General features: G+C 45.5%; 1 protein-coding gene across 4 annotated transcripts in view; it reads right to left on the bottom strand.

Annotated features, from left to right (window-relative positions):
• Positions 1 to 1118: 1118 nt before the first annotated feature.
• Positions 1119 to 14492, bottom strand: part of GALNT16 (polypeptide N-acetylgalactosaminyltransferase 16) — a 74624-nt gene continuing 61250 nt past the window's right edge. For all 4 annotated transcript variants that reach the window (XM_039704803.1, XM_039704806.1, XM_039704804.1 and 1 more), the window contains exons 13-16: positions 13534 to 13675; positions 12200 to 12316; positions 4702 to 4841; positions 1119 to 2310 (exon numbers count right to left, since the gene is read on the bottom strand). In XM_039704803.1, coding sequence (XP_039560737.1) covers positions 4704 to 4841; positions 12200 to 12316; positions 13534 to 13675 — 397 coding nt within the window. In that variant the 3' untranslated portion in view covers positions 1119 to 2310; positions 4702 to 4703. The remainder of the gene's footprint in view (positions 2311 to 4701; positions 4842 to 12199; positions 12317 to 13533; positions 13676 to 14492) is intronic.

Here is a 14492-nt window from a genome sequence, read left to right as displayed (position 1 = left end):
CTTCTCTCTGTGTCAGACCACTGCATGTCTGACCCTATCCTCCTCAGAGGGTAACCCACCCCTCACCCATTTCTCCTTCCCTCCCAACCCCCCCAGTCTGGCTCTTCAGAAGATCAAAACCCTATCATTTTCCTAGGCAGGACTAAAGAAGTCTCCCCAGCCATCATTACAGCCTGGGAACCTCCTGGTTTCTAGGGCACTTTGGTGGTCATCACTCAGGGGGTGCAAGGCAGGGCTCCAGGGACACAGCCCAAATATGTCCTGCTACAAGAGCAGCACTAGAGAGAAAGCCCCAACTCTTCTCCTTTTTATTGAGTTCCCACTAAACATCAGCATGGGTAAGCAGTGGTTCCCCCCACACCAGCTGATTTCCAGCATATCTTCACCCTCCTTCGTCAGACAGATGTTCTGGCACAGCTGCTTTCTGTACAGTCAGACCCAGCTGATCCTAATTTGAAATAGCCTCTGCCAGGTGAATTGGCAGGCTGTTAAGCCCTAATTTTAAACTCAAAGTCTCCAAATTGGCTGGCTAGACTTTCTTTTCTCTCTCATTTTTTTCTTCTACCTCTTTTTCTTTTTGCCTTCTCTTTTTGTTTTAAATAATATGAGGTTAGAAAAGCTTACCAGCCTCCTTGGGGAGTCACAACATTTGAAGTCAGCAATGCACACGCTAGGAAACATCTGTGGGTGGTGATGCTTCTTTGCCCTCAAGCCAGAAGCAGAAGAAAGGTCTTTGGGAGGCTTACATAAAAAATAGGCAGGCTGCTAGCTTAAGGAAAATATCAAGGAGGGAGTAAGAGGAAGAATTAATTCCCCACAACCCCAGCTATTTCTTTCAGCAAGAAAGTCAGCCCATAAAGTGCCAGGAAGGATACCTGTCTCCCTACCCAGCTGGAAGGACTATTCCAGTCCCTTTCAACTGGCACACCCCTGTACCCTAGAAGGATCTCTGCCTGCTCCAGCAGCATCCCCCCGAGGCAGCCCATAAACCCATGCAGAGAACTGGAGTATGTGCATCTGGGAACAGCCCCAGTGAGAGACAGAGCAGGGGACCAGGCAAGAAAGGATGCTCTTCTCCAGTAGAGGAAGAAAAGAGGAATAAGAACAGGCTGAAACACTTATTTCAAAATGGATTTTATTCCAGGCATTAAACAGATTCTGGCACATGCTTTTTTTGAAGAAAAAGGAAAACAAATCTGGGTTCCACATAAATTACATCTGGCAAAGTGCAACTTACAAGTGAGTGGGAAAAATAAACCTTTTGAATCTGATTTCTGTACAACAGTAGATTCAGCTCCTCTTAAATAAACTCCCATTGGTCCACAGCACAGGAAATTACATTGGATGCTCTGATACAGTAACAGCTTTCTTTTAGGGTATTACCAATGCAAATTCTGTCTTGACAGTCTAGGGGGCTGTTTAAAGTAAACAGGAAAACAAGGGTGAGCAGCTGCTTGGTCTGACTGTTACAGTCAGTTTGCTTGGAGAAATCCTGACACCTGTTACAAAACATGGCAGTGGGTGGACCATGGGGAAAAAAGTAGAGATAACCTTGTTCTTCCTTCCCTTCAGTGCAAGGGAAATGTAGAGTATGCTAATACTGAGATTGAACAAGACTTTGTTTATTCCAAGAAGAAGTTCAGTTTGCCCACACTTGACAGCAGCCTTTTGTAATGTACCTCCTTTTCAGCAACTGCTAAAATACAGTGGAAACCAACAGCTTCCAAAAGATGATGTGTGGGGAGGTCTGAGTTGAGCTAAAGCAATGCTTTAGCTGACAGAAGAGTGAGCAGTTGGGAGGTGACCTCAGGTGAACATGTCCAAAACCAGGTAGAATTAAAAAAATGAAGCTCCAAACTCCACAAGCAATTTGAGTTACTGACATCTAGCACATGTCCACCTTTGCCCTTTCCTCCCCCAGCCCACGGCACCTGAAGCAGTGTCCCATCTTCAGCAGCCCCAGCTACAGCCCAAAAGGATGCCAGTTCACACTCTGCCAGGAGAGCAGTAGGAAGAGAGGCACGAATCAACACAGCCAGTCCAGGTATGTGTGCCCCAGGAGCAGCCAGCAGCCTCCAGCATGGGGCCAAACACACAGCCAAGGGCAGCAGTCATCGTGCTGACAAGAGCCCTTTGAACTAGGGCTGGCCCAGAGCTTGGAGACTGTAAATGAGCAGAGCTTCTGTGGTCTGCAGCAGTCAGGAGCATTGTTTGTAGAGGAGCTGGGTCCTGGTCCCAGAGTGGTTATGGAGGAGGAACTGCAAGAAAGCTGCACACACACGGTGGGAGCAGGGAGGAAGGAGGCAGTACCTGGTAGAGGAGTGAACATGCTGTTAGCTGCAACACAAGCTGCTGGAGAGAGAAATGGGGGGAGGGCAGAGGGTCCACTTAGGCTGTGTTTTGATGAAAACATGTAATCTTTTCACACTTTCTTGTATACAGAGCTTACAAACAGTACCTGCTCAGTGGCCCTTCATCTGTCTTTGCATCAATATTTTTCAAGCCAGTTAGGTAAGAACTTGACTGTTCCTGTCTCCTACTGTATAATGATGCTATTCTGAAAGGACCATGAAAGGACCATCTCTTGTATATTCTTGTTTAAAAATGCAGTAGCTAATAGGATGGCATCTCTGCCCTCAATGGGTCTGTCTGACCTGCTCTCATTCCATTCCTAGGCTATTTTCCTTCCTTCTCTGCCCTCTCCTGACCTCAGTGGTTCTGGCCCAAAGCATTTCTATACAGGGAAAGAGAAATCACTGCAGAGTCAGTGCCCTCATTTCCACAGAGAAGAGCAGCTGCACCGTTCTGTAAGGATCAAAAGTGAGTTTTCACAGTGCAGGCAGGTCATTCTTCTGGCTAATCAGGGTTGAGATGGGGATCTGATATCAAAGTGAAGGGGGAGACAGGATAAGAGCTCCTGCCACATGATGGATTTCATTTTTTAAAGCAAGAACAATAAACATTGTCCAGTTTTCACACTAAGCACATGCAATGTATGAAGAACATTATCTGTTCTTTTGTCAACTGTTTGGGCTAACACCAAGCTAAGAGAAAGAATTTAAAAGAGATACAAACATGATCAAAAGCAAACAGCTATTCAGAATCCAAATGAACAACCTGTTTCTTCTACACAGATCAGAAAGGAACCAGGCAAACAATTGCCCAATGAAGATGGTCCCACCATCTGGTTCCCCTGTCAGGTTCTTGGAAAGGAGGGTTGGTTTACAAAATCTATCTCGAAAGGAAAATTTAACAAATCTAGTTAGGAGAAGGTAAAGTTGTGGGGACTTTATTTGAATACATAAGCATCCCTTGGCAGGTTTGAAAACCCACATGTGGCTAGAGCTGACTGGTAACTGGGAGCAGGATTGGGATGCTAGCTAGAGACCACCAGTGTCTTTAGTATTTCCAGAACACAAAGGAGCCTCTTTCAGGGCAGCCCACACAGGCAGCATTTGTGCAGGGGGCAGTTTCAGCTTCACCAGCTCACCTCTCCCCAAGGTGCTCACTGGGAAGTGAGAGAGGTGTCAAAAGTAGAGCAGCCTCAACCCTTTTGCCTCATCTTTCTCATAGAGAGAAGGAAAAGCAACTAGACAAGGGAGTGGGTGGTTTGTCATGCCAGGCTCTGTTCACAGGGGCTATGCAGAGCTGGAGAGACAAGCATGAGAACTGCAGCCCTGCCCAGCCAGCAGCAAGAAGTCTGCTACCACCTAGGGGCTGTCCCCTTCTGTCTGTCACAGTGGGGATCTGGGTGGGCTCCTGCACAGCCTGAGCCATGTGCAGCACCTCTGTCTGTGTGTGCTGCCCACGCAGCTCTGTCCCCACCTCTGGTGTGGGCTGCAGTGGGCAGTGGCTGGAAGCACCAGGAAGAGCAGCCAGAGAACAGCCCCAGCTTCCCTGACATCCCCAAGTGCTGGCACCTGTCTCTGACTGGCTCCATCAGAACATGGTACTCTGAACCTGCAGGATTGGGCCACTCTTGAAGGCAGGGCTGGCCTTCCACACATGAAAAAGCTGGAAGGAAGACTACAACAGGGAATAGTCCCTGAAACAATCCCTGGTTAGGCTGGTAAAACAGACTGTCCCTTTTCAATCTCTCTTGTCAGCACTGCCCAACCTCAGCACATTTGGCTGTAGGGCAGCTTCTGTGGGCAGAGGAAGGAAGGAGCCCACCAAAAAGAGGTGACAAATCTGCCCCCGGGATCTGCTAGCTCCTTCCCAGCCTCTCCACTGATCATGATGATGCTTCTGGCCAGTCCTCACTGAGAGACACATGCATAAATGATGCATGATGTTAGAGCAAAAAGTCAGGGAGGCCAAAGAGCTACCAGTACAAGCACAACCTCAGCTGCTGGACTGAAGGTCGTGGACTCTGGATGCAGAGAGAGGAAAGGATGGGGAGAGCTACAAGTATTGGGCTGGGTCCTCCTCCATCTCTAGGTACAGCTGTACACAGGTATCAGCTACAAAGGAGAACTTAAGACAACAGATGGGAAGATTTTGACAACTGTCCTGATTCCTCTCATCCCCAGCTTCTTCTCTGAAAAGCTCAAAACATCAAGTGCTCAGCTGAAGCAGTGGCTTACTGATGAGCACAATGAAAACATTTAGGGTCAGATATACAGAACCATTCCTCCCTTCCTGATCCCCCTCTGCTCCCAAAGTCCCATGCACAAAGAAACAAGGAGATCTCTGTGCTACCATCATGTTGCTTGTAGCAGCTCCCACTGTTGGCCAGGTACACCTGCTTGACAGGGGTTGGTCACCACTCTTCCAGTCTGGTTTTCCAGGCAGAGACCGCTGACAAAGTGTTGAATGAAGCTGCCTTTCATCTTCCACTTCTGTGAGAAGACACAGAAAAAACAGGATGTTACTTCCATTTCCCTACAGAACTGTGACTTCAAGTTGAGGGTAATCTCAAGTAAATTCCAACAGCTGGGGACAATGAAAACCTGAGCATGGGGCAGCATCTCTGAATCACTGCATTCCTGTACAAATGATACCTGCAGTTAGGTAGGGTTAGGGTTTAGCTGAGTTACAGGGCTGGATACTCAGAATCATCTAGAAAGCAAACAACAGTAGTGGTCACAGCACCAAGCCTGGGCTGAATTCAAGAGGCACATGGACAATGCTTCCAGGCACAGGATGTGACTCTTGGGGTGTCATGTGAAGGGCCAGGAACTGGACTCAGTGATCCAGATGGGTCTCTTCCAACCCAGTGTATTCTATGATTGTGCAATGCTATCAACACAAAAATCAGCAGGTAATGGCATTTTCAAAGCATATTATAGTCACAGTTTCCAGGCCATTCTCTGTCCTGGGCACGCAGATACCTGCCAAAATTTGAAACCTTCCTATGGTTGCTTTCCAATCCATGGAAAGCAAAGCACTGACATGTCTCCCAACACTGAAAGCAACATGTCCACATAAAGCAAAAATCACACTTCCTAATGTTTGACTGGATCTCTCTCTTATCCATTGTTCCCTCATCTCTTCTTTCATCAAATTCAAAAAGTCTCATATAGAACCCTTTCCTGAAGGTCCACTTCAGTAGTGATACTTACCAGGAAACAAAAGTACGTCCTAACCTTGAATTTAAAATTCTATTGGGAAAGGGCTGTACCTTCCATCCCTGTTGGGAAAAAAAAAAACCCAAACCAGGGAACACTGTGGCTAATAATGAAAACTAGAAATGAATCTGTGGATTTGGGATCTCCCAGATGAAGCAGTGTCATTCATCTTCAGAGGGGCACAGCTGAGCTCAAGAGGTTGAAAAGATTGAGGGGTCCAGGCTCCAGGGATTTTCCCTTTATTCTTTTCAGTCACACAGATGACCCAGCTAGAATTGTGGTCTGGGTGCTCAGTTAGTAAAGAGCTTAGGAATATTATGAAGATGTTTTGGCTAAGTCATGAGACTGATGAAGAAAAAAAAACCAGTTTGACCATACTGATGGACCTCAAAAGTATTGCAGAAAAGATATGCAAAGGGAATTTTAGAGTTTCCTGCAATATCTGGACAATGCCAAAACCTACAAACATTTCAATTATTGGGTAGCATAGCAAAAGGACTGCCACATGCTGTGTGGTTTAAGGTATTCAGTTATGTCCACTTATTGCTGGCAGCTGTTATGTGTCTTGGAGGGCAGGGCAGTTGCACAGCCCAGAGTAATCTGTTGCTCCTGTATCGCGTATTTCATCAAGTCTAAATACCAGAGGCAGCATCAATTTGCAGTATTGCTAGCCCTGTCTGACAGGACAACACTGAAGGAGAGCTGTTTGTGCAGCAGGAAGAAGCTGGTTTTAACGGAGAAGGGGGCAGAGGAATGCAGTGATGGTGGACAGGAAGATACCATGCAGTCTTTGCACTACAATGCCCTCACCAGCTGCTGCCACCCACTGCCTACACAGCTCCCAGAGCCATCTGGCTCCCATCTGGCAGAAGCCTCCCTACAAAGAGCTGAGGAAGAGTTAATGTCATAAAGCAGCAGCTGTAATGATGGAGTGCAAAGGAGGGGGTCTGTTCCCCTGGCAAGCTGTGCTCTGTGCCTGGCTGGTGCCATTGCCGCACAGCAGCCTCCCCACCAGCATCTCCCAGTGTCACAGACACCCCAGGGAAGACCTTTTGACCTTCTCCAAAGCACACCTACTTCCTTGCCCTCCACTCTCCCACTGCCTCTCTGTATTTGTGAGTTCCCACTCTCTGTGTTCTGTGTGAGAGTGAGAGGAAGCCTGCCAGCTGCCCCTCCCACACACCCCACAGCTCACCAGAGACCCTGCTGGAAAAGAATATGCTGAGATTTGAGATGGAGGACAAGGCCAATTACCAAGAGACACTGGTTTTCTTCTCCCCCCTCACTGTTCAGGAGAACACTAGCACCACTGGAGGCTTGCTCATGTTATTCCTTCAGATGAGAGACCTGCTACTGTGGCACCAAGCCATGCTGAGCAGGGACCCACTGTGACATCTGCAGGGAGAGCCTGCAGCAACAGGCTCAGCAGGACACAGCAAACACTCCCCAGAGCATATCTACTGCTGCTAACAAAGTCAGTCAGCTTCTCAGGGAGTCACACCACTGGAAAGCCCAGCATGTCAAGTCACCCCAGATCCTTTTGTTCAAAGCAAAGTGGGACAAGATGGGGAAGGGAAGGAGGAGAGAAGGTGAGCTGAAGGTGAGGCTCATCTGGGCTGCAGGGAGGTGCCAGGTATGTAGCTGTTATAAAGCACACTAACAATAAAAGCCAAAGTAGGGCTCCTCATCTCAAATGCATGGGCTATTTTCAGAACGACAAATTTTACCTATTCTGATCAGACACTCTGCTTTTCTGCCCTTCATGAGATACCAAAGCAACTCCCCTGACTCCACCTGAACCTTTCACAAGGCCTGACTGCAGACCACAGGACTACCAAAGACAGCCCAGCATCCTGCCCTGCAGGGACACATCATATCTCAGAGCTCTCAGGGGGGTGGGCAGCAGGAAGGGATGGGAACAGGAGAGAGGACACTAATCTCCCACTGTCAGCCACCTCAGAAAGGAGCAATTTAGTCTAAACTAGTTGCCTGGTGATGTAGTTATGGAGGGGTCCAAGGTACAAACCCCTTCTGGGAGGGCCCAGCTTTCTCCACAGACTGCAAGGGAAGCCTGGACTAGTAAGTTTTGAATGATAGCAGTAATAACCATCTTTAGCAAAAAAATAAACAGGATAGACATCTCCTGCATACACATTATGAGTATGCATAAGAGAGGAGAAGAGTCCTCTCTTCTCTTACACCCAGACATTATAATTGGACTGTACATGGAAGGAAAGCTTTTGGAAGATTGCGCAATCTGAGAAATTTTGGCTTGAAAATCCTCTTTGGTCTCCCTTTCTTGTACAGATGGAGATAGTACAGTTTACTAGTCAGAGTAGGTTTGGAGTGAAGATGGAGAAAGAAAAAAAAAGAATCCATTTTTAATTTGAAATATTGTGTCTTGATCCTCTTCCCCAGTGTCAACCCAAAATTTCCCCCACTTGTTTTTTTTTGGGAATCTCTCTCTCCCTCTTTTTCATCTATCATTTCAAATGAGTTTTAGGTGGCTGGATAGAAGCATTCCACATGTAATAACAAAGAGAAAAGTCAGAAATAGCCAGTCTCCTTCTATCCAATATATACAAGAGCTGAAATGGTTTACACTAGTCTAATTTTTTAGGGCAAACAAAAGTTTTCTTTTAACCCCCAGTAATCCAGGCAGTGCAGGGTTTCTCTCAAAAATCCTAACTGTGAAACAATGGAATTGGCCAAGCTCAGGAGGCACAGCTGAGAAAGGCAAATTTTGTTCATGAGAACTGAGATGCTTCAAACAGAAATGTATGGAGAGATGATAACTGGAGTAGCCAAGGATGTTCTAAGTTGTAATTGAGTGTATCTGGCAGAGACAGCCATGGGCAGCCTGAAGCTGGTCCTGAACACTAAATTTTAAATATATGAGCAGAGACAGAAGATGGAAAAGCTCACATAGCATCCAGCAAGTACTGTCTTCCCTTGAGCACTTACATTTGTAAAACTAAATCACAACTAAGAGAAACTTTTGTCTCCTGAAAACTACTTTTAAGGTATGGCACATTGCCAGTATTGTTTTACCTACTTATTTTCATGAACGTGCTGAGCCAGGTGCTTTCAAAATAGACAGGCTTTCTCTGCTTTCCTTTTCAGATACTCCATATAAAGTTGCATTCATCTTGAGGTAATACTCACTGAGAAGTAAAGTGGGAATTATTTCCCAATGGCATACAAAGGGACACAGGATTTCAAATAGTGTTTGTCTCACAAGAACATTCAGTGTCTTAATTTTCAGGCTGAGGTCACTTGCCTTCAGAACATTTTAATGAAATATAGCTGTTTAATAGGATTTCTCAGCATTTCTTGTTCTGTTGGGAAATATTGTGCCAATGTTTCTCATTTTCATTCTCTTGTTTTAGGGTCTGACTCTCACTTTGCCTTCTATTTGTCCTCACTATAACACAAATTAAAACACCACTCCTACTGTCAGTCAGAGCCAAAAAACAAAGCTGAAGGCAATAATTTATTGTGCATTCAACTAAAAATGCTATTCTCCAAATAACATTATGGATAACATCCATCTGCTTTGAAATCTAGTTCTGATTATGCAGAATAGCTTTTGGCTGGTCTTCTGCTAGCAGTGCCAGCTGTTGCTGTTGAATGATCAACAGGATCATGTTGCCAAATAGATTTCATTTCTGGTTTCTTTCAACCCAAGGGAGTCTGACAGCATCAAAAATCATCTGAAGTGTGACTATTGTCTCATATCCTCCTGCTTGCAAAATTCGAGACTTATTTTGAGGTAATACTCTAACCACAAATCACAACACTCTAAAGCCTTTGCTAGACTATTACCTATTTGTCAGATGGACCGATTTTAGCACTGAAAATAAACAAAAAATTATCTGTCCTTGGGACATGCTTAATGCAGAACAGCTGTGTAGCATGGGCACAGCTTCAGCATGCTTGAAAGCAGAAACCAGCTTTAGGAGTCGTGTGGTGCTGTCATAATGATGTAACCAACCTACTCCCGAGACATTAAAAACCAAAGGTACCACATATATCATCTTTTGTCAGAAATGCTGCTTTTTCATGAGTCAGACAGAGACGTGAAATCTACAACCAGACAAATCCAAACAGCATTCACCACAGATCTCTGATGACAGTGACAGGAAAGATGTTCAAAGCTGGACTTCCATTACTTAGGACACTGTACATGTGATGTGTGTGATGCAAGCTGCCCACGCTCACCCTCCTCCACTCAGACCACATCACATACTCAGGGCTCCTGCTTGTCATTTCCAGCTCTGCAAAGCAGCTCAGCTGCCCTCTCTCCAACCTCCATTCAGCTCCTCTGACTTTCTGAGGAGCCCACTTGAACAGAGAAGTGGGTACACTCATGCACAGTTTGGAAGCACTGCTCTCCCCCAGCACTTGCACGTGGGGCTGTGAGTATCCATGGGGAGACAAGGCAAGCTGTAGGGCAGCTGAGGGAATTTGTTCCTTCCAGCTTTGCTCTTTCTTGGAAATCAACCTCTCAAATATTAGGAGGAGAGAGAATGGAATAGTTTACAAGATGACTGACTTCTAGCTAATTAAAAACTAATGTCAGTGTTAACAACAATTACTGTTGTGTTTGTGGAAGGAAAGAACCATAACAACATTCCCTAGGAACACAACAAACTTGAGCATTGCAAGTAGAATTGGCTTTATAACCAGAAATCTGAAATGGGAGTTTGGGACTACAAAAACGACCCCAACGTTTAAGAGCATTTAAACCCAAATTACATTAAAAATTCAAATGTATTTACCCCACCTTATCCATTCAGCTGCAAGGCAGTTTAGAATGGCATCTGCAATTCAAATCAGTCTCTAATTATTTGAAATGCTTAAGCAAATCCTTGCTTAGAGTCAGTTGGTTAAATCATCTGCCAGGTCAACTCCTTGGTGTAAGTGCAGTTTGCTCACATAAGGTAATGGAAAACAAGAGCTCACACTCTTAAGTGTGTGTATGTCTTTTTAATGAGGCTGTATACAATCAACACATGAAGACTCAATAAATCCTATTCCAGCAGCAGAATATGCCTGCTTGTGTTACTGTGGATTAATCTCTCTTCTGGCTTCTGATGCAGCCTGGACTCCACCCTCCTTGAGGGACCCTTGTCCTTCCGTGACAGAGGAAGCAGGGAAAGACAGCTGATTTTGGCAGCTGCTGAAGTCCTCTCTGCTTCCAGGGAGGAAAATACTGCACATAAGGAGAAACTAAGTGACCTAATTACACAGCAATGGGATGAGTGATTGCCAAGAAGAAAAAGGAGCAGGCAAGCACAGCCCACCTGGGATACCCTTGCAGATTAATCCAAACTCAGAGTTTTCCCAGTGTATTCATGGTGACAACTCTTCAAGACATTTCTGCATTAACCAGCCCTGCAGAGGAAAGTCTACACAGGTTTTCCATAAATGGGCAGGACTGGATTTCAGTGCTTTCTTTCAGGAAAAACTAATTTCAAGAATTCATATAGTATTAGAAAGTACTGAAAAAAGAGAATGCTGCTGAGAATTGGTCAAAGCTGAGCTATCTTCTACTTTTGGGCTACCAAAACAACAGACATGTCAGAAAGCAGAGTCAGCACAGCCTTAGATGACAGAAAATGTGATCTCTCTTGGTGTAGAGGGAAGCATGAGAACTAGGAATGAAACAAGTCCAATCTGCTGTCTGCCTGTGTTCTGTTGTTGCCTTTTGTGCTTTGCCCAGTTCTGATAAAAAGGCACATCACATCTCTCTTGAGGGCACCCCAGCCATTGCAGAGGCCATCCCTTACTTAGTGTTGCAAGGCAAAGGATTGGTTTATCCTGACAGATCAGGGATGCACATCTTGGAAACAGCATAAGTCAAAGAGCTGCATTTTGTTGGTTACATTGCTGCTGTGTGTTTTATCTCTAGGGAGCAGTTCAGGTGGAACATACAGTGCTCTATGTCAGTTGGTATCACTTAAATGAGATGCATGTCTCAGTTTTAAAGGTCTGCTCACGTGTCCAAAGACAGCACAAAGAACACAGGTATCTCACTTCAAATTAAATAAATTATAGCGGCATTTTGTTGGTTACATTGCTGCTGTGTGTTTTATCTCTAGGGAGCAGTTCAGGTGGAACATACAGTGCTCTATGTCAGCCAGTATCACTTAAATGGATGCATGCACTCAGTTTTAAAGGTCTGCTCACGTGTCCAAAGACAGCACAAAGAACACAGGTATCTCACTTCAAATTAAATAAACAAATTATAGCACACACCATCCTTCCCTTAGGTATCTCAAAGCAGTTGCCTCACCTACCTCTCTTTGGTGCTATGCTTCATCCATGCACCAATCTGGCTGCACATAAACTCATCCAAGAAGCAAAGTTGGGGTGCTGCTGAGCTGGAGCCAGCCATGCTGCCAAGGGCCCAGGCAGAGCACACACCCACATACTGCACCTCCTGCTTGGTCACACACTCTATCACGCATCCAAGCTTACAAAACACACCAGAGAGGGAGATGCAGAAGAGGGGAAGGACTTCCATGTGCTTTGATAGTGCTGGGTTTGCCCCTGCTGGCTGCACTGATGCAGGTACACTGGCATGTGGCAAGGAAGGCATTAGGAAAAGGTGCACAGTTACCTACCTGTCTGCCATCTTTTTGATTGCAAGCTTCCAGTGTGATTTGAGAACCAGTAGAGAAGGAGGCAATGGAAAGACACTTGTCCTGCTGTCTAATTAAAGGGTCACTGAATATCCACTCCTTTGGAATAAGAAAAAGAAAGGTTCCATTAGGATTCCAACAGCAATCAGATGAGGGAGAGAGAGCTTTTTCTATCAGATATTTTAAAAACCTCCATCTTTTCTTGTCTTCCTACAAAAGGCTCTCTGGGAAGATGTCACCTGATCAGAAGTTTATGCTCAGGCTTGGTGCATCATCACCATTTCAAAGCCTGCAGCTGACTCCCCTCACTATCTAAGGTGTCTGATTAACCCATGGGCCCATGCAATTCTCAGCTCTGCAGCTTTACAGATTCAGATACAAAGCAAGGAGGATCCTGAGCCCTGACACACCTGATGTGCAACTGCTTCTGTGTATTTTACACAGCACACACATTCTCTAACAGGTATCTGGGACCTATAGATTGCCAAGCAAAGCAACACACATGCAAACATATCCATATATCACCAGCGTGCATAAGGGACAAGTTGATTAGTTTTTTCCTTCCTCTGACTAGATGGATTCCTGATCCAATCATATGTTACTACTATACTTTCCCCAAGGAAGAAACACAAAATGCAGTAAGTTTCAGAGATTTCAAATGGTAATGACACAGAGCAGCGAGTCAGGTTAAATGGCACACTGAATGCTGGCTGCAAACTAGTTTCCAACATATGCATTTTCAGGCATAAAATACCCAGCTTTCTCAAGCTGCTTCCCTGCTGCTTTCCCAACAGAGTCTGAGTGCAGATCTTCAGCTTGTATGTACCATCACAGCTCCACTGCAGTTAGGAGAACTGCACCACATTACTGCTACTGGGGTCAGCTATTTAAACTCTATTTGTGCTTTATACTGGAGCACATCTGCAATACAGCACAACTCAAGTCATCTGCAGCTACAGCTGAGCTGGCAGAGCAAGGAATGTTTCTAATACCAAAAAAATCTCATACCCACATGCCAGAGTACTAGCCATGCACAGCCCCAAAATGATTTTCAGTGAGTCTGTCACTCCTTGAGCATCTAAGCACCTGTTGTCCCTGAGAGATGAAAACCTTCACATTCTGTGCCTGACTGCTGAGTCTGTTGAGCCAACAGAGTTCTGACAGATGGGCTTCTTTTTCTGTTTACTACTAAAACCATTACAGGGTCAAATTCTTCCTTCCTTCACCTCCACATCAACCCACCAAGGCCAGAGATGCCTCTTCATTCAGGTAATTAAAAGGGTAGGAGCAAAGCACCAAACTGAAGCCTGCCTTACCTGAGTGACAGGTGGATTGTTCACTGTCCCTTTACAGTTTCCCATGCCAGCCAACACATTCCCTGTGGTATCCTGTGCCTGAGATTCCAGACAGCTTCCTCCTTGTCTAATTATTCCTGGAATCAACTCTTTTTCAGGAATCCTTGAAGTAAAATGACAGTTGCATGGTACTTCATATACAGAAATGACCAAAGTACTTCTACATTTATAAGGGCTTAGTTGGCCCCTGACTAAACACAGTTCCCTATATTTGACAGAAAATGAACAATATCATGCTATCCACTGGAAATATCTGGAAGAGGCAAAAATCAAGTAAGAACTTGGTCAGAAGACTAGTACTTTTGTGTCAGAAGGAATACCAGGATCTTTAGGGGACCCTAAGCAGTTTAATGTGATGACTGAAATTCTGAAAGAGGCTGTTTCCAGCAAAAAGCCATATCCACACTGATATGCTTTGCTTCTTCCTCCCCCTTTTTCAGTCTTCTCCCCAGCTAACACATATTTTTGCCTCATTGATAGGAATGCAGGAAAGCTCTGTCAAGGCCACACTACAGCTGGATGTTCCAGCCTCCACTCACAGCCACAGACAGGTGTAAAGATGTGTTGCCTTTTCTGAGCTGTACAGATGTGTGCTGGTTTGCACAGGCCAACAACACAGCTCTACCCAGGCTGCCTCCCAGCTGAGCAAGGACTCAACACCACTGTGGCCTGACCCAGGGCAGGGGAAGCACAGGGACAGCTGGTTCTGGCATTCCTCAGAGCCTTCTCTGAACCACCCAAACCTCTGCACTGAGCCTGTCCAGTTCTACTTGGCTCAACTCCCTCCAGACAGAGCATCCAGTGGGCAAAGGCCAAGTCAAAACTGGGAGGGGTGTAGCACACTGGCATTTGTCTGCACCCCACATCTCTGAAAACACCAGTGTTGCACATCTCCAAGGGACAGCTGTGTGGGGCAGAAC

Source organism: Passer montanus, unplaced genomic scaffold (assembly GCF_014805655.1).
Source record: "Passer montanus isolate IOZ18808 unplaced genomic scaffold, ASM1480565v1 scaffold18, whole genome shotgun sequence".
NCBI classification, from domain to species: domain Eukaryota; kingdom Metazoa; phylum Chordata; class Aves; order Passeriformes; family Passeridae; genus Passer; species Passer montanus.
Note: the sequence above shows the minus strand (reverse complement) of the source record. Positions and strands in the feature narration are given on the sequence as shown.